Genomic DNA, 20262 nt, shown 5'->3' with positions numbered 1-20262 from the left:
ATCCTATGCATTAAGGTGAAAAGACTTCTTCTAGTGACCGGCCCCCCAGCCCCCCCCCGTTTTGCTCACTTGAGCCCTGGAATTTCTCACGGCGGAGACGTGCTCTTCCTCTGCCCAGGGTTCTCGGCTCTTGATTGGATAGATTGATAGACGCGCAGCCATTGGTTCCCGCTCAGGGCCGATCCTAGGGTCACAGACACCTGGGTGCAGAAATATTTCTGGCGCCCCCGCATGGTCATCTTACCAACTCCTCCCCTTTACAAATGTTTCTATGGCAACGACTCAAACGCAGAGATGCTCCCCTAAGAAGTCTCCGTTACCCTAGGATCCTCCCATGATCTTTTAACAATAAAGAAAATACAGCAAGAGCGTACACTGAGACCTGGAGGGGAGTCTCTCTGATGCACACAGAGAGGGCTTCTGTTAGAGAGTCTGTTGGAAAGAGCCCCCAGACATAGTACAAGAGATGGTCAGAGACTGCAGACATGATATAAGAGACAGTCAGGGACTGCAGACATATTACAGGAAATAGTCAGAGACTTCAGACATATTACAGGAGATGGTCAGAGACTACAGATATAATACAGGCGATGGTCAGAGACTGCAGTTATAATACAGGAGATGGTCAGAGACTGCAGATATAATACAGGAGATGGTCAGAGAATGCAGTTATAATACAGGAGATGGTCAGAGACTGCAGATATAATACAGGAGATGGTCAGAGACTGCAGATATATTACAGGAGATGGTCAGAGACTGCAGATATATTACAGGAGATGGTCAGAGACTGCAGACATAGTACATGAGATGGTCAGAGACTGCAGATATACACAGGAGATGGTCAGAGACTGCAGGCATAGTACAGGAGATGGTCAGAAACTGCAGGCATAGTACAGGAGATGGTCAGAGACTGCAGACATATTACAGGAGATGGTCAGAGACTGCAGACATAGTACAGGAGATGGTCAGAGACTGCAGACATAGTACAGGAGATGGTCAGAGACTGCAGACATAGTACAGGAGATGGTCAGAGACTGCAGACATAGTACAGGAGTTGGTCAGAGACTGCAGACATAGTACAGGAGTTGGTCAGAGACTGCAGACATAGTACAGGAGTTGGTCAGAGACTGCAGACATAGTACAGGAGTTGGTCAGAGACTGCAGACATAGTACAGGAGTTGGTCAGAGACTGCAGACATAGTACAGGAGTTGGTCAGAGACTGCAGACATAGTACAGGAGTTGGTCAGAGACTGCAGACATAGTACAGGAGTTGGTCAGAGACTGCAGACATAGTACAGGAGATGGTCAGAGACTGCAGACATAGTACAGGAGATGGTCAGAGACTGCAGACATAGTACAGGAGATGGTCAGAGACTGCAGACAAGGTACAGGAGATGGTCAGAGACTGCAGACATAGTACAGGAGATGGTCAGAGACTGCAGATATAATACAGGAGATGATCAGAGACTGCAGTTCCTATGGACGTAAGTAGATAATGGCCGATCGGCCCTCTCACCTGACCCAGCGATACAGCAACAATGGTTCCTCTGTTCAGGAGTCGGCTTACTCTGAATTGCCTGTGGCGACTCCGCTGGGTAGTGCCCAGATCTGTATTCTGGCAATGACTACATTCCTTTCTCCACCAGGGATGGTGCCAGGCTGTGTGGCTTTCCCTCTGGTGGCACAGGGCAGCGGGGTTCTCTCTCACTGATGGTGTTCCCTCAACACTGTTCTCTCCCTCTGGAGTCCTGGGTGTACTTCCCTGAAAGCTTTCCCGGGCTCCTGGCCCTCTCTCTCTCCCATTCAGCTGGGCATACTGTGTGGGCTGCAATTTCCGTGTTAGTGGTGCCGCCAGTCCTCGGGACTATATGTCCCACAATCCTCTTCTCTGCTCTTTTTATTCTATCTCTTCCCTCGATATGAAGGCGGGGGAAGAAACATAGTGGGCGGCTGTGCTGGCAAGCGCTGCTCACTAGTACAGCAGTGCGCATGAGGAGGAGAGGGAGGGGGGAAAGAAGAGCCCGCGGCTGCTCTCTCTCCACACAGAGACAGCCGCTCCGATCTCCAGCTGCTTTGCTTTCCTCCTCTGACAGGAGGAGGGAGGGGGAATGAGCTTGGGCAGGAAACAGGGAGCCCTCTTCTCATTGATAATGGTGGCAGCACATTCTCTCCTCCTCTGATCCACTCCTGTCAGTTGAACCGCCCCTGGACACAGACAAGGAGAGGAGGAGGGAGGGGAGCACTCTGGCGCTGTGGCCCCCATGTGCGATGCACTCCACGTACCCACCCAGGATCGGCTCTGCTCCTGCTGCTGTCTATCAAATCCAATGACGCGGCGCCGGGGGGGCGGGGTTGAGTTGGCATTCTGCGTTTAGGATGCAATTGCTGGACTCGGGAGTGCGCCCGCAAGGTAATCCCCAGGGAGAGCGCTTCTCCTAGGGGGTTATACGATGCGGAGCGGCGCTGATAGCGCCGCTGGGGGACCCCAGAAGAGGGTGATCGGGGCCACTCTGTGCAAAACAAACTGCACAGTGGAGGTAAGTATGACATGTTTGTTTTTTTTTGTTTTTTTTTAAAGAACAATCACTTTAAAGTAGAACTACAAGCAAAAACGTTTTTTTCATTTTGGATAGAGCAAGAGAGGGTTATAACCCCTGTCAGACTTTGTGTCCCATAGGTGAGATTTCCCTTCACTTCCTGTCCCATAGCCAAACAGGAAGTGAGAGGAAATCCCTGCAAATTAGGGAATTCCTTAGGGACTCCCGGGTCACCAGAACTAGTGTCTCCATTGGAAGTTTTCCCATCTCTTACTTTTCTGGGGACAACCCAAAATGTGGGATTTTCCTTTTCTTTCACTTTTAATGATAAACAGGACAAATAGAGCAAGTGCATCTCCCTTATGGGGACACAGACAGCAATAAAAACCTGACATGTTCTAATCCCTCTCCACTCTGTCCAAAACTAAAAAAAAAATGTTGCCTTTAGTTATACTTTAAATTTCTAAGGTGATCCAGTATTTTGTTTTTGCTAGAATCATGAACACAAGTATTCTGTAACAAGTGACAGACATTTACTCATAAAACAATATAAAATTCCAAATTGATTGCAATTGTCAATTCAGGATTAGCAGTGATCTGACGATCTGTTTATGCATTGGCGCCCTCTAGAGGCTTTTCTAAGGGTAATACAGAGAAATATTTATTTAGACTAATAGATCTTACTTGCCACATTTTTGGGGGACATTTTCCTTCTTTGTTGTTCTAAGTAAACATATTCTTCAAAATATGATGTCAAAGGACCAGAGAGCACTATATATATCCAGTTATATGGTCTTCAAAAAAGTCCATTTAGCGGTGTTACACAGTTAGGTTGAAAGTAGACACAAGTCCATCTTGTACAACCAGAAGAAAAATACAAACCAATAAAAAAACCTCTATACACAGCCCTATACCCAAAGTTGATCTAGTTGAATAAGGTTGAAAAAGCCAATTTAGTGACGCTACATACGTTGAAAAAAGACAAAAGTCCATCTAGTTCAATCAACTGAAAAAAAAACTGATAAAAAAACCTCCCTATACACTCATTCCTATACCCAAAGTTGATCCAGTTGAATATACCCAAAGTTGATAAACTGGATCAACTTTGGGTATAGGAGTGGGTAATTCACAATGTTTGTTATATGTTTAAAAATGTGTCTAAAACATGCAATAACATGCTCCTAAGATACATGCAAGTGATGTTGGCATAGATGGAATACTATAGATAACACATACTGTATAAGGCCTTTTCTAACCAGCCATTTTTGATCTTATTCTGAAAATTCTAGCTGCCCTGGTATGCTTGGTTCCATATTTCTGAGTCACATACCTAGAGAAAGCTCAGTAGCTCAAAGTATCAGCAGGTAAGCCAGGCAACTAGCATTTTCAGAAGTATAGATCCTCAATGACAGGCTATATATTTCTGTCATTACTGGTTTACTAAAAATCAGTAGAAGGAGTGGACCAAAATGTAAATATGGGAAATACACATCATCTTATATGATTTCCAGGTACAGTCTCCAGTGGACTCGGCCACAATGTCCCCAGTGGAAAGGACAGCAGCCTGGGTGCTTAATAATGGTCAGTATGAAGATGAAGAGGAGGAGAACGCGGACCAAAACAAAGATGAAGTCAAACCTGCTGAGAAGGTAAGAGGCATGGGCAGATGAAATGCGTAGATGTGTTTTTTTGTTCTCTTTTGTGATTTGACTCGCTGAGTGCCAACAGTTAGCCCAGATGTGCCATGTTGTTGGCTCTATGATTGCATCGATGTTCCAATATATTTAAGCCTGGACCTCAGCTTTTTAAGGTGTGGATATCTTAGGGAACTGATTCACAATGAGAATGAAGAATATAGCAGCTGGTAATCCCATGTTACCTTGTGACACCTATCTCTGTGCACTACATCTGCCCCCCCCCCAGGGTGAAATCTAAACATTATGGGAGAGACTCAGACATCCAATAAATGTACTGCATGCTAAAGCCAGAATTATTATAGTCTACTTCCCTGCCACTTATCCTCTTACACCATTAGGTCAACAAAAATTATAGGTGAGCATATTCTAAAAAAGCTTCTCCTTATTTAATGGGAACACAGTCGTTATGCAATTAGAAGGTTCATTGTTGGTATCTCTTTAAAGAAGTGGTGAAAATTCCTGGGATTCTTGCCATTCTATTTGATTTCTACCTGCCTTATCCTTATACCCAGTGGTCCTTTATCTAAAACTAAAAAAGGTTTTGCTTTTAGTTATACTTTAAGTGGAGAAGGATTAGAACACCTATCAGTTTTTATTGCTGTCTGTGTCCCAGTTAGGAAGATTCACCCTCTCTATTTGTCCTGTTTCCCGTTTTCAGTGAAAGTAAAAGAAAATCTCAAATTTTGGGTTGTCCTAGAAATAAAGGGAGGAAATCTTCCAATGGGGATACTAGTTCTGGTCACCTGGGGGTCCTCAAGGAAATTCCCTTAGTTTGCAGGGATTTTTTTCTCACTTCCTGTTTTGGCTATGAGACAGGAAGTGAAGGGAAATCCCCCTTAATGGGACAAAGATGGAAAATATAAACCTTACAGTGGTTGTAACCCTCCCTTACTCTATCCAAAATGGGGAAAAAAATGTGCCTATAGATCTACTTTAAGTCCGCACCTCTTTTATCTAGAAAATGCTGTCTTAGATGTTCATGTTCAGTGGGGGGAATATTTCGTTTTCACAAACTGGACCTACAAGGCTTGAACGTGTATACACAGACACTAACCGGACACTTTATTAAGTACACCTTGCTAGTACCGGGTTGGACCCCTTATGTCTTCAGAGGTGCCTTAATTATTTGTGGCATAGATTTAACAAGGTGTTGCTCGGAGATTCCTCACAGATTTTGGTCCATATTGACATGATAGCATCACAAATTTGCTGTAGATTTGTGGGCTGCACAGCCATGATGAAAATCTCCCATTCCAGCACATCCCAAAGTGCTCTATTGGATTGAGTTCTGGAGACTGTGGAGGCCATTGGAGTACAGTGACCTCCTTGTCATGTTCAAGAAACCAGTCTGAGATGATTTGAGCTTTGTGACATGGTGCATTATCCTTCTGGAAGTAGCCATCAGAAGATGTGTACACTGTAGTCATAAAGAGATGGACATGGTCAGCAACAATACTCAGGAAGGCAGTGGCTTTTAAACAATGCTCAACTGGTACTAAGGGGCCCAAAGTGTGCCAAGAAAATATCTCCTTCACCAGTACACCACCACCAGCCTGAACCATTGATACAAGGCAGGATGGATCCATGCTTTCATATTGTTTACGCTAAATTCTGACCCTACCATCTGAATGTCTCAGCTGAAATCGAGACTCAGCAGGCAACATTTTTCCAATCTTCTGTTGCCCAATTTTGGTGAGCCTGTGCGAATTGTAGCCTCCGATTCCTGTTCTTAGCAGACAGGAGTGTCACCCAATGTGGTCTTCTGCTGGTGTAGCCCATCTGCTTCAATGTGTTCAGAGATGGTATTCTGCATACCTTGGTTGTAACGAATGGTTATTTGAGTTACTGTTGCCTTTCTGCCTTCTGGAACCAGCCTACCCATTCTCCCCTGAGGTCAACAAGGCATTTTCCTCCACACAACCGCCGCTTACTGGATATTTTCTCTTTTCGGACCATTCTCTGTAAACCCTAGTTGTGCATGAAAATCCTAGTAGATCAGCAGTTTTTAAATTACTTAGACCAGCTTGTCTGGCACCAACAACCATGCCACATTCAAAGTCACTTAAAACCCCTTTCTTCCCCACTCTGATGCTTAGTTTGAACTTCAGCAAGTCGTCTTCACCATGTCTAGATGCCTAAATGCATTGAGTTGCTGCCATGTGATTGGCTACTTATCAATTTGTGTTACCAAGCAAATAAACTGGTGTACCTAATAAAGTGGCCAGTGACTGCAGCTTATTTCCTTTGCACGTTTAGGATATTTGCATGACATCATGTTATGCTTTTGTAAGGGGTTACAAACAACCAGCTTAGTGCAAAGCTGAAAAGAGCAAATTGTGTGTAAATTTCAGGTCTGGTAGCTGTGTGATTGATAGAAATTCTCTTTGTTAAGCAATGGAGCCAGTTGTAAAGAATCAGAATTTTGCAGGTGGTACCCTATAAAACTAAAGGAAATGTTACCCAAATTGATCTATCTATCTATCTATCTATCTATCTATCTATCTATCTATCTATCTATCTATCTATCTATCTATCTATCTATCTATCTATCTATCTATCTATCTATCTATCTATCTATCTATCTCCGTATTCTATATATACAGTATGTGTGTGCATACATACATACATACATACATACATACGCACACACACTGAGAATTTAGCATGTGCAGTTTACCAAAGTATTCTGGTCTCCTGACAATTAAACCTGTCTTCCCTTCTCAGTATGAGCAAGAGATTGCCAAGCTTAAGGAACGACTGAAGGTTTCCAGCCGTCGCCTGGAGGAATATGAAAGGCGCCTCCTGGTACAGGAACAGCAGATGCAGAAACTGTTAATGGAGTACAAATCTCGGCTGGAGGACAGCGAGGACAGGCTGCGTCGGCAGCAGGAGGAGAAGGACAGCCAAATGAAAAGTGTCATCAGCAGGTGAGCCCCGGACATGGATCTCATCCTCTCCACAGTTTTATATATATTTAGGACTCAGATGACGTGCGTCATACATATTGTTTCCCTTCCAGGCTAATAGCAGTAGAGGAGGAACTGAAGAAGGATCATGCAGAGATGCAGGCTGTCATTGATGCAAAGCAAAAAATCATTGATGCACAAGTATGTATTTTACTTCAATCAAATTTTTTTAATAATGCATACCTTTTTTTTTTTTCTTCCATACAAAAATGAAACTTTGCTTGTACAATGCACTTGTCTTGCATCACGTCATATCGGTGCATTTCAAATGTCACATTGCACTTGTCAGCACATTATGCCAATTCATTCAGAGTGTGTTGAGGGAATATATACAGTACAAAAATATAAACAACAAGTGCCCATATGAACAGAATATAATTTAGGCGCAGCCTGAACAATGGCAGATGATTGTTGAATACAGTGGCATAACTAGAACCTTCAGGGCCCTTTCCTCCAAGCCCGATGGCGGAACAACAGGGCCCAGTCACAAGTGAGTGGCTACATATAAAGGAACCAATTTCTCCTTTTTCATCGGCTGCAGGAGGAAAATGGAGAGATCGGTTCCTCTATGCCAGTGTCTCTCAATCTTTTTCCAGTCAGGGCACCCTTGAAGTTTGCCCCTAGGTGAATGGGGCTGCACGGCAACCACTCCGCAACTGTGTGCATTGCATGCAGTTGCAGCATAGTGATGATGCATTTAAGGGATTAAAACAGGCGATCAGGAGGCAACATATTGCCTCTTTACCGGCTGTCAAATGCCTCTGAAAAGTGATCTAAGCATTGATCGCTTTTCAGAGGAACAGCGTTTTTTTTTGCTGGTACTATGAACAAGCAAGAAAAAAAATCAGTTCTGATTGTACACATATAGGGGGCCAGGATTAAAAGCGCATACATAAAATGTGCATAAATACATGTAAACACACATATACGCACACATACATACACATATACAAGCAGTGCTGATTACAGTTCGGCTGAAGATCGGAGAGCTTAGTCTCAGCCGCCCCTCTTACCAAGGTATGCATGGGGCCCTCAAGGGCCCCCTGCAGCATGGGGCCCTGTCACCATGGTGACCTCAGCGACTCCTATACTTCCGCCACTGGTCGAATGGCACACCAGGCACACAGGGAGGAAGCCAGTCGGTAAAGTGGATCCTGTTTATTCACAAAGTGCCCCTTACACATTTTGCAGCTATATTTTAACTTACAATTCTGTTCTTTGCAGTAATGTCACCTTTCACATGTCAGCATTGTTTATTCTTCACATGTTTTATTTCTGCTGTGTTTAATTTAGTTATCTATATGGCTTGTTACAGTGACAGTTGGAGTGCCCAGATTTTCCTTACCTTTCCTAATAGTGCAGTAAAATCTCTGTCATTATATTGTTTGAGTTTGAATTTGTATTATTTGGTTTGTTGTGTAGTCACTTTAAGGGTTCCTTACAAGTTTACAGGGGCATCGCTTAGGTTTTTACGCCTCTGATATAGAATATGAGGCAAAGCCCCATGATACAAAGATACAAACAAATGCTTTAGAGCAGCCTTTCTTGGCCCTTTTTTTCACCAGAGGAAAATCATTTTCAGGTTTCAATGAACCCATGCTAAAATTAAGAACATCAGTGGGAACTATGATCCTTATGTCAGTGAGAAGAATCCCCCCCCCCCCCCCCTCCACTACCCCCTTACAGACAATTAAATAGAGAGCTGGTGTTATGCTACTGGCTGTTAAGTTGCATTGAACCTGGAACTATGCAGGCACCATCAGATGGGAGGTCAGTCAGTCACAGCCCAAGGAACTCCCTACCAACCTCTTGAGGAACCCTGGTGAGATCAGCTGCTTTAGAGAATGTAACAAACTAGTGAGTCAGAGAGTTCTGTCTAGGTCAGTGGTCTCCAAACTGCAGCCATAGGCCGGATGTGACCCTTGCTTACCTTTTTCAGCCCTTGGGGCATTGTTCCTCCCACTGATATGAGGCACTAATCCTTCCACTATCACCAACGATGAGGCACCGTTCCTCCCACTGAAGCCCACATTGGGGCAGTATTCTTCCTCCTACCGATTACAGGTGCTATGTCATTTTTACTCCCACTGACCATCAAGACTGATACCGGGGCATTTTCTCCTCTCACTGACTAAAGTCCAGGCCCCCTAAAGTCTGAAGGACAGTAGATAGGACTTTTGTTTTGTTTTTTTCTAACAGAAAGATTGGCCCATTGTTTAGAAAGTTTGGAGACCGCTGGTCTAGGTCAAGGCTGTCCAGCAACTTCAGAGCAGAATTTTGGGCCAAATTGACATTTTTTTCTGTGAAATAATTCTTTCTTCATTACGATCTGTTAAATTGAAACTCAGCCAAAGTATTATTTATTTCGTTTGTAAAGAAGGGTTGGAGCCCAAGGTATCATTATAAGCCAAGTGTATTCCAGAGTATCCGTTGGGGAGCAGCAGACCATATCATCAGCCACTAGTAGATTCTCTGAAGGAACATATAGAGAACGCATTCTGGAAATGGGAGGGGAGATATTTGGCTGAGTTCCAGAAGTCTTTAAACTGTGACAGGATCTTGACCCTAAAGAACTGTGGTGGACAACACTGTTGTAGTTGATTAACACACAAAGGGCAATGCTTCCATTGGTATATGCAGAGATTATGAAAATAAGCTCTTGGGTCGTAGCTGGGCTCCCCAGTAACTAAGGGCCCAGTATTTACTTCTGTTAACCCTGTTGTCATGCCACAGTGTTAAGGTCAGAAAGGGCTTTCAACAATTGAAAGGCTAAGATCTTATATCACTGTTCATTGTCATTTGTCACATGCATGCTAATGACCCAGTTTTAGAAAATGTCATATCTTCTAATTTCATGACCTGGCCTTGACAGAGCTGACACTTTGGAGATCCATCTCCTTCCTAACATAGTGAAATAACCACTGAACTTCTCTCTCATGTTAGTCTCATCACAACTGTGTTAAATTACAGGTCATTAATGGGACTGTAACGCAAACAGGCAAGTAAAACAAGTGCACTTATTAGCTAAGCGGTGTCCCCAGACATGGCCTGTGCCTGACCTCCTACACATTCCAGCTCCTTTCTGTGTCTTTAAGATTTTTATTTATTTATTTTTTTTTTTTTTAGCAAAGTTGTGTTATCTTGACCTCATCAACTCTTAAATAGGTTTCTAAAAGCAACATACCTTTTTTTGTTGCCCATATCAACCGATTTTTTTTTTTTGCACTTAAAGTGTAATTTTAGAGTAGGGAAGGGTTTAAACCCATGCCAGCTTTCCTTTTTTCTCTTTTTTTTTTGCCATCGGTGTCCCATTCAAAATAATTCCTGACCTGTAGACACAATGGGAAGCAAGAGGAACAGCTGATGATGGCAATAGTTAATAGGACAAATAGAGAGGGAGAAACTCCACAGGTGTAACGCATTCCACAAAAAAAACCTCCCGGGGGTTCTAATCCCTCAGCACGCTACCCAAAATTCAAATAGAAAGTTTTGACTTAAAGCGGGGGTTCACCCACACCGCCAAAAAAAAAAAAATATTAAAAGCCAGCAGCTACAAATACTGCAGCTGCTGACTTTTAATACATGGCCACTTACCTGTCCCGGGGTCCAGCGATGTCGGCAGGGGACGCCGAGAACCCGCTTGGTTCTCGGCAGCTGCCGCCACCATCCTAGGTGAGGGTATCAGGAAGTGAAGCGTTGCGGCTTCACTTCCGGGTTCCCTACTGCACATGCGCGAGTCGCGCTGCGCGTCCCAAGTGGTCCCCACTCTCTCCTGGGAGCTGTGTGTTCCCAGCAGACAGCGCGGTGGGGACGGGAAGAGGCATAGACTCACATGGGAGTCTATGCCGGAAGTGGGTGCAAATACCTGTCTTAGACAGGTATCTGCACCCCCCTCCCACCTGAAAGGTGCCAAATGTGACACCGGAGGCAGGGAGGGTTCCGAAAAGCAGAAGTTCCATTTTTGTGTGGAACTCCGCTTTAAGATACACTTTAATTGTTTCACTTGTACTGGTTAGAAAATATAAGATAATTGCCTTCCATGGGCAGCACAGATAGTGCTTACTATCGCCCCATGTGTTCACCAAATAACGTGTAAAAATTCTATTTTGTTTTTGCATTTCACTTTTACCCTAGTTTATTGGAATTTTCTCTGTAATAATTAGGGCAATCATACTACAAATACTCATGTCTCATTGGTATTAAACTGAAATCTTCTGACTGGATAGTAATATTATCGGTTATTCGCTCAAATTAGTATTTTATACGATCACTTGTTCTTTTGATGTTGGTTTTGGATTTTATGGGTATAGTTTATTTATTTTCTTAGAAACCAATACCCTGTTTCTATACCATGCCTTTGTTGGTTGTAGTCTACATGTAAAAAGAACCCTGTTTTAGGATTAATTTTAGAAAGAACATGATAATTGACATCGATAAAATACTTGATTTGCAGGTCGATGAGGCTCAACCTGTTTGTGCTAAGTAACTAATATGAACGCATAAATGACTGGTGCACTAATGGAGGGAACTGGTCATATTCGTGACATTGTGTTTAGAATCTTGGGTGACTAAGCGTTCTAGCTATTAACAGTGACATGGTAATTGCTGTAGTTAAGAGTCAGAGTACTTGTTTAGTTTGACACTGCTGTGGGCTTAAAAAGAAGTAAAGAATATTGTCTGTATTTGTGCTTTATTAGGGTAGTTAGAAATAACCATGGAATTTCATAAATGCCACTAGTATTTAAAAAAACTTGTGGCATTACAAAAACCTAGCTGCCATTTTTGTTGCCAGGTGAAATATAAAATTGGCCCTTTTTTTTTTTCTTTTGTTCTAGGTCTTTGCTTTTCAATCCTGTCCTCTGGTCCCATCCTCTATAAGGTTGGATGCACACTGTTGCGCATTATACATATTGATGAATTGTAGTGCTGTTCATTCTTAATGGCACACCAAAACAATTTGCCAGGGTGTTACAAAAAATAGTGCATGCGCTTGTTTTGGTGCATTGGGCATCTTGGCACCTTTATGCAAGTGCATTACCACACCACAATAGTGTGAATCCAGCTCTAGGGCCGATTCACGTCCTAAGGCAGGCCATAGATGGTGCAAATTTCTTTCCTGCAACCACGTGTTGCAGGAAAGAAATTTGCACAATTCCCCTTGCAACACAAACAGCGCTGACAAGGAGATCCCTCCTGCTGAGACATTGTATTCTCCTGGCAGAGAGGAGCTGTCCCCACTTGGAGAAGACAGTGATTATTGCTAGCGGCAAGTAAAATCCGGCAGGCTGGTTTTACCAAACTTGACTGATCGACCAACTTGGGTACATTCAGCCTGCCATACATGGTTTAGCCTAATACTGTGTGCTGCAATGCACATTGCGATGGCTTCACTGCAGCTTACTGGATTGAATGGGTCCTTAATATTTTGTGGATATAAGAGAAGACACTTACTACTCCAGTAGTGTGTGCATAAGGTTAGCATAAAAAAAAGTGGACTGCTGGTGGGACTTAGGATAGGTTTAGCTATGCTGCTCTATGCAAATAACTGATGTTTTCATGGTAAACCTGGAATTTTCGCTCAGATTTCAGTTTTTTTGTTTTAAGTGCAGGATGGAAGCTAAAGACCAATGTCTAGTTTGTTAGAAAAACTGTGCCTTATACATGATTTACAGTGGGTAGTGTTACATACACTATATATATATATATATATATATATATATATATGTGTGTATATATATATATATATTATATAGAGAGAGAGAGAGAGAGCTATATATAGAGGTAGGTAGATAGATATATCTATAAAGATATATATATCTATATAGACAGATTTCTTTCAGTAAAACCTACACAAGTCCACTCTGCCTTGTCCCCGATACAACTTAAAAAACCCCACCAAGCTGCTTACCTACCTAAGAATGACAGCCGCAGCCTCCTGTGCGGTTTACCTCCTTGGGGCTGAAATTTGAGTCCATGTTCAGTGAGTCTCCTTGGACATGAATAAGGTTATACTCCAAGCATCTCTAGACAATTACTGCCTTATAGACACCTGTGAGGGCTGACTGCCTAGGCAAGGCTAACACTGAACATTTTAGCCCTGATGAAGTAAACAGCAGAGGGAAAGGGTGTTGTGCCAAGGTTACTTCTCTAGGGAGGGGGTGTATTAATGTTGTTTTTACTTAGTGATCTACCAGAATCAGTGAGCTGCCATGTAAAGTTTTGTATGTTTTATTGGCATTATGAAGTTTTACATGGCGTCGAATTTGAATATTGTTTGCTCAGGTGTAAGGATAATATGTTACCTGCAGGCTCCCCCCCTCCCCTTTCCCCATTTCCTCTCCTGAGCAACGTGAGCTGGAATGGGGTGTGGAGCAGTGCGATCTTAGTTGTATATTTTATTTGCTTTATACTTTTATTTGTGCACCCCTTCTCCACCTCCCCGTCTCTTCCTCATGCTCAAAAAAACCTCTCAGTTTCAGCTTCTGGCTGCTTCACTCCTGTGTTGCTGTGTCTCCTCCGCTACCAGCGAAAAGGCCATCCGTTACACCATGTTAGGATATCTGTCCTCCTTGTAGATTCCTCAAAAAATGTTCCATTCACAGCTAGTGTCTTCTTTTTCTTTGCAAAATGAAACATTCCACTGGCATCTCTCTGTAATATTACATGTGATCATCTACCAGTTTGGAAGTTTTTTGGTTCACGACATTAAGCCTTTTTTGGCAGCCATCACAGACCTTCTTTAGATACATTCATTATTCTGAATCCTTCCCAACAGTTCCCTTCACAGATGCAGTAATAATGGATTTAAGTGAGATATGACAGGGCTTAATATTAAATGTTTTTGGATGGAATTTAGAAACGCTTATTATGCTTGCTCAATTCCATATTTCCATAAAAAAAAAAAAAATTTGATGGGTCTTTGGGTATTTTGAGGGACCTAATGTTTGAGGAACACGCATTGGAACACCATTATTTTTTTTTAATGAGACATTAATTTGTCACACATGGCATTTGTTTCCTTCTTACCATACAGAAGTTGGAAATTAGTACCAAGCTATCCACCCACTCTCAAGGCCTTCAAAAGTTTGACTGTTAGACCTATTACTATGTTACAGTGTGACACAATAAATGTAGCAAGGCTAATCCAGTTTAATGTAAAATTCCATATTTTATTAGAAAAATTGCCTACAGACCTGTAAATAGGGGCTAACTTCACTTGAACCCATTTACTGAAGTATGCATTTACACACATTAAGAATATCGGCACTCTAAAATTACCCTATAAGTGATATGTTTATTTATTATAGTTTTGTAATCTTTTGCAACGAAGGAAAAATTAACACTTTTAAAGGTAACTAAAATTGTAAAACTTTGCCGACGGTTCCATTTTGCAAAGAAGAAAGCAGTTAAAATTAAGTCTGCCATGTGCAATCCTTTAGATCAAAGTGTCAGTTTGACCTGTTCTTTCCATTACAGGAGAAGAGGATCATGTCACTGGACGCAGCCAACACGCGACTGATGAGCGCGCTGACGCAAGTAAAGGAGCGCTATAGCTCACAAGTGCGAAATGGCATTTCTCCAACCAATCCTACCAAGTTATCCATTACAGAGAATGGGGAGTTCAAGAACAGCAGTTGCTAATGTCCGTTGCGGAACTCTGTGCCATCTAGGAAAATGCTGCTATACCAAATGACTAGCACCAATATGTGGATGAGAGATACCGAACTGCGCCTTTGCGATTATGGGTGGAGTCCAGCCATACCGCACTGTACATATACAGTATATATAGAGTGAATGTGTTGTGCTCTGTACAGAAATTTACATGTAACATATCAAATGGAAGTTAATAATATGTAGAAGATCTTTTTTATATGTATAAAAAAAGGAAACATACCTATTTTTTATTTGTGTTCTCTTTCCATGGACAAGAATGGTAAATTTAGGAGAAAATATTCTAGTTGAAGGAGCTGTACATATCATGCCAATACACACACATACACAGAATTTACTGAGCAAACTTAAAAGGAATGACGGCATTGAAGAGGATTTTCGCTTGAGTTCATTTCTCATCCTGGAAGCCTTGTTTGCTAGGCCAGCCCTCTCCAGCGTGGTCATATGGCAGTCCTGTTCAGCTGGAGTCCCTGAACACTAATGACTGCAAAACTAAGGTCAAAACCATGTGGTCAGGTCATTTCACTTACCCCTGGCACCATATCCAGTCAAAGTAAACCGTTTTAGAAAGTTGTTTTTAATTTTTTTAAACTGATGTTTTTTCGAGTTTACAAATCTGTAAATATGTATATTTTGGTTGTAAAGTGAGATTCTACCTTTCACATATGTGATGATGTTATCACCGTGCACCACGGAGGAAGGGCAGAATACAGACTCGTTTTCGGCGTGGCCACAGTTTTAGAACTCGTGTGCCCCCATGATCATCTATATTTTTTATCCCAAAGGATTTAAATTCATATTGTAACATTTAGATGCAGGACAAAAGTGACACTGCTACTGACATATGTACTTTAGAGAATAAGCACTGAAAATCTCTATCTTACATGTAAGATAGAGGAACACCTTGTAACAATAGTAGTTTTTTTTTTTTTTCTGTTTCTAACTCTGGTTGTCATGCTTAAACTCTTTACTGCCAGGGACATCCATTTTTCTAATTTCCTCCATCTTCATAGAGAACTGGCAGTTTAAGTATTAAGCTATGCAATGCTTCTCACAGGCTGGAAATTGAAAGTTAAAGTTTCTGATATTGAAGCATTTTGTAAAAATGGAATGAGTTGGGTGCCCTGGTTGTTGCAGAATTTTTTGCAGGTTTTACACCTGTCATTTGAAAATGCGAGGCGTCTGTTAATAAGGTAGATCTGCATTGGTGAATGAACTTTGTATGTTACAACTTCATAGAATGTGAAGGGAATACTGGGCCTGCTGTAGAGTGTAAGAACTGCTGAACTGTTTTTGTAATAAAACAAATTGCAATAATTTTATTAGAGTGCACCTGTTTCCTATGCCCAGTGAAGGAACCATTTTGTATGCTGAGCCTATCGTGGAACTTTTTGATGTAATACAATCCAGTGATATATTAGATGTGTCAGAAAGTAAACAAATAGGCTGGAATTAAATGTGTGGATCCAACTCCCAAACACCTCCGTGTTGTAGATTTGTTGTAAATCGTTAAAGCACGGCTAACTCAAAAAAAAAATGTAATTAATTCAGCCACCACATCTAAGGCGTGGTAAGCTGCAATATGTTTTGTTTTTTCAAGCTAATAACATTTTCAGCAAGTACAGAATATACCCAAATACCTGCAGTGTTCTTGTGACTTCTTGTGAGCTGAACTTGAAGCAGACACAATCCTTCTATCTTGTAAATGACTAGTCTTATAAGCTCAAGAACAGACTTATATGAAGTCCAGCCTGGGGGACAACCATATCTCCCTCCATATATTTATAGTGGATGAATAAATGTAGTCACCTAGGGACAGGAAGTGTTTATTGGCAGGATAAGCTGGTGGAACATAAAAGGAAAAAAAAACAAGTGTAGCCTTCCTCATCGAAGGATTGGTCAACTGTTAGATATTACATGTTTGGGTTTGGGATACACTTTAAGAAAACCTGGAGGCTGCCAACGCTGATCACCGATTGAAAATGCTAATTGCCTGGCAGTAATGTTGACTCTGTGGCTTAAATGCATTGAGTTATTTATTCAGAAAAAAACTGAAGCCATTTGATCAGATGGACAACCAGGCAATTAGCATTTCCAGAAAGAGAACTCTGCAGTGGCATCCTCCTTATGTCTCACAACACAGGTTCACTTTAAAGCTACACACACACACCTTTCCTGTGCACCATGTGCTCTAAATTGCATTCACATTCAGCGTAATTAATGCTCCAGAGGACTGTATATTGTGTGCACCTTCATATACATATGGAAACAAAGTATAAGCACGAGAAAGAAATAGAACACCGATACCGGGTAGCCTACTGATATTTTATAAGCTTTTCCCATATGCAACGGTAGTCACATTCAGTGCAGAGTTCAGGAAGCCTTTTTCCTACAGTCTGCTTTTTCCTTAAAGCACACCTGTGCAGGGGCAAGGCAATAGCTTCGCTTGAGGCTGGGTTCACACCTATGCGAATTGGATGCAGGTTTCCCAGCATCCAATTCGCATAGCAGGAGAATATGACCAGCTCTCTATGGAAGCCTGTTCACAAATCTCCGAGGCGGCTGCTGAGCGCATTGCACAGAAACACTGTGCCTCTTTGCCTCAGTTTCAGGGCCAAATTCAGGCAAAGATTCTGCCCTGATTCGTTCCTGAAATGGGGAACAGGAACGGACTGCGTTGCTGTGCGACCCCGCAGCCGGCTTAGGTGTGAACCGAGCCTCAAAGCCCTGTTCCCTAGTAGCACATGCTCACCTTTCCTTTTGCTCCACAGCCAAGAGCAATGGGAATGTCTATTCCCTTCAAGTATGTAGGACCACATAACTCAGCCCAAGTGTCAGTGCTGTGATTGGTCCATCGCTGTCAAGTGGGGGCATGGAGACTGTCTTCCCTCTGTATGCTCTGACACGAGCTTACACTGGATATTTTCCCGTCCTGCCCAACGAAATGCAGCTCTTGGGAGTGAAACAAAGGCAAGTATATGTTGGCTGGGGTGTGGATCAAGCTAACCTGTTATGCCCTGCATGGGCAAAAACACACACTGGTTCACTTGATTCAAAAAAGGTAATGGCAGGATATGTAAAGCATAGGCACGAGAAAAAGGAACTTTTCACCTAAAAATAGAACTTCACCCAAAAACCTTTGCTTTATTTATGGATAGAACAGTGAAGGGTTACAGCCTGTGTTAGTTTTTCTATTGCTGTCCTTGTTGCCTTTGGCAAAACATCCCTATGGGGACACCTACAGCAGTAAAAACTTGAAGGCTTACCCCTTCCTTACTCTATCCAAAACTGAAACAAGAAAGGTTTAGCCTGGAGTGTACCTTTTTAAAAGTGGTTCAAAAGGCTCAACATTTTTTTACCGTAATGCATTCTCTGCATTAAGGTAAAAAATGTCCCAGTAGTTGTATAATCCCCTTAACTCAATGTATACCCACTTATACCCTATCTCGATCCAACGCTGTGCCTGTTTGCAGCTGCTCTTTCTTCTTTCTGCTCACAGAGGCAATCCAATTGTGTGAGCAGAGAACGAGGGGGGTTGAGCCTCGCATTGTGTGTCAGTAGACACACACCCCCTGGCTCGGGATCAAGCTCGCAGGTGCGCCCCAAAGGAAGTGGCTTCCTATGGGAGCACATCAAAAAGTGAAGGCACCTGAAGCGTCGGCGGACCCCAGAAGAGGAGACTTGGAGCCACTCTATGCAATACCATTGTGCAGAGCGGGAAAATATAACATTTTTCAAAAACAATACAGCTTTAAGCACAAAAACCTTGGGGTCTGACCCCCCAATGGTGGCAGTTAGAACATATCTGGTCCTTAAAACCTATTCATTTTAGTAGGGTAATAAAGCTGCTGAGTGAAAAAATCCTTTCATGAATTACAATATTGAGTAACTCTTAGCCACGTTTTTCTTGCTAATCATGACTTTTTCATGACCTTCTGAAAAACCATTTGGGGGGTCAAAATCCTTCAACAATTTTAAGCCTCCTACCACTTAACATTTACAATTTTCTTTCATCTCCACAAACCTAAAGTAAGGTTGGGATTGGACATTGGTGAACAGGTTGAGTGACACTGCTGCTGACCAGGGGGAGAATAAATGTCCAAACTGGATACCAAAATTTGCCAAGGGCTAATCACATGGTGTGGGAGGACTAGTCACTGCTGTCTGATGTGAGAGCGAAAATGTACACAATTGATTTTTGTTTTGTATTTATTTATTTGTTTACTACAATCCCCTCCCTTTGTTTCTCTCACTTTATTTGAGTGCTTCACCTCTGTAACATCCAGGGATTTTGTGGATAACTAAATGGTTTTTGAAACCATCAAGGAAATTAGCTATTTTAATATTGTTAATATCTACAATAAATGAAACTTCTGTACGTAATGATATGAGTGAAGTTTGATTTGTACTAACATATACTGACCGTTTGCATTCATTTTACAGTGTTCTTGTATAGCCCTCCTGATCTGGCCTGCTGTGGGAATCTGCATGCTGACCTCTGTTTCATCATCTAACCATAGTCTTACGCCGGCCATAGATGGTACCTCTCGGATGAGAATCAAACCATCTATGGGCAGGCTGATTGTACCCAAGTCAATCATCTTTGGCCTGTCTTACTGGGTAGGTCCAGTGTTCCCTGATATATACATTCATTCTCATTAACTTGAAAACATGTCTCAATAAAGACTAAAAATAAAATTGCAAGCTGTGCTTTTATTCACATTCAGTGAATAAAAATATCATGTTATACACAAACGTCAATAAAACCCCATCATGCAACCCCTACCACCACATGAACTTGGATGTCCTAAAAAGACAATAGCCAGTTACAAGTTCTGTCCAAAATTGACCCTAGTATATGAATGTTGGGGATCTTGGAGTGTGATTGTGGGCTCCTTGGAGTGGGGACCGATGTGTGTGTGGAGCTCTGCATGAATTGCATGGCGCCATATGGTTACCTAAATAAATAGTATATAATGGAGGAGCATATTGATGAGATGCAATGTGCAAGATAGGGACAATTGTGGACACACACCCACACTCAGGTTGAACTGGTGTCTTATTCAACCTTACTATGTAACTATGTCCAATATGTATCACAAATGGACATCCAGGTTTACCCTAACGCATTCGTTCCTAAATGTAGAAACAATTTTCTTTGATATATCCTTATACAGTATATGATGTATATAATAGAGGAAGATTTTCTGTGGCTAATTCACTCTAATATGTCTACACTTGAGTGTCCTTTGAAAACAAATTTCTCCAAAGTTATATAGGATTGTCATTTTATACTAGTACAGACCCGTTCATACAGTTGGCACTAATGCAAATAAACTACACCTCTATCTTGTATGCACCAAACTATATATTTTTTTTCCAATTGTTGA

General features: G+C 42.0%; 1 protein-coding gene across 13 annotated transcripts in view; it reads left to right on the top strand.

Annotated features, from left to right (window-relative positions):
* RASAL2 (RAS protein activator like 2) overlaps nt 1–19255 on the top strand; it is a 492268-nt gene extending 473013 nt beyond the window's left edge. For 7 of the 13 annotated variants that reach the window (XM_073593390.1, XM_073593389.1, XM_073593386.1 and 4 more), the window contains 4 exons: nt 4050–4187; nt 6960–7162; nt 7255–7342; nt 14678–19255. In XM_073593390.1, the coding sequence (XP_073449491.1) occupies nt 4050–4187; nt 6960–7162; nt 7255–7342; nt 14678–14842 (594 nt within the window). In that variant the 3' untranslated portion in view covers nt 14843–19255. Of the gene's footprint in view, nt 1–4049; nt 4188–6959; nt 7163–7254; nt 7343–10171; nt 10223–14677 lie in introns of those variants that run through there. The other 6 variants (XM_073593392.1, XM_073593391.1, XM_073593388.1 and 3 more) reach the window with 2 other exon arrangements.
* The last annotated feature ends 1007 nt before the right edge of the window (nt 19256–20262 follow it).

The sequence above is a fragment of the Aquarana catesbeiana genome, linkage group LG07 (genome assembly GCF_042186555.1).
Source record: "Aquarana catesbeiana isolate 2022-GZ linkage group LG07, ASM4218655v1, whole genome shotgun sequence".
Classification (NCBI taxonomy): domain Eukaryota; kingdom Metazoa; phylum Chordata; class Amphibia; order Anura; family Ranidae; genus Aquarana; species Aquarana catesbeiana.
Note: the sequence above shows the minus strand (reverse complement) of the source record. Positions and strands in the feature narration are given on the sequence as shown.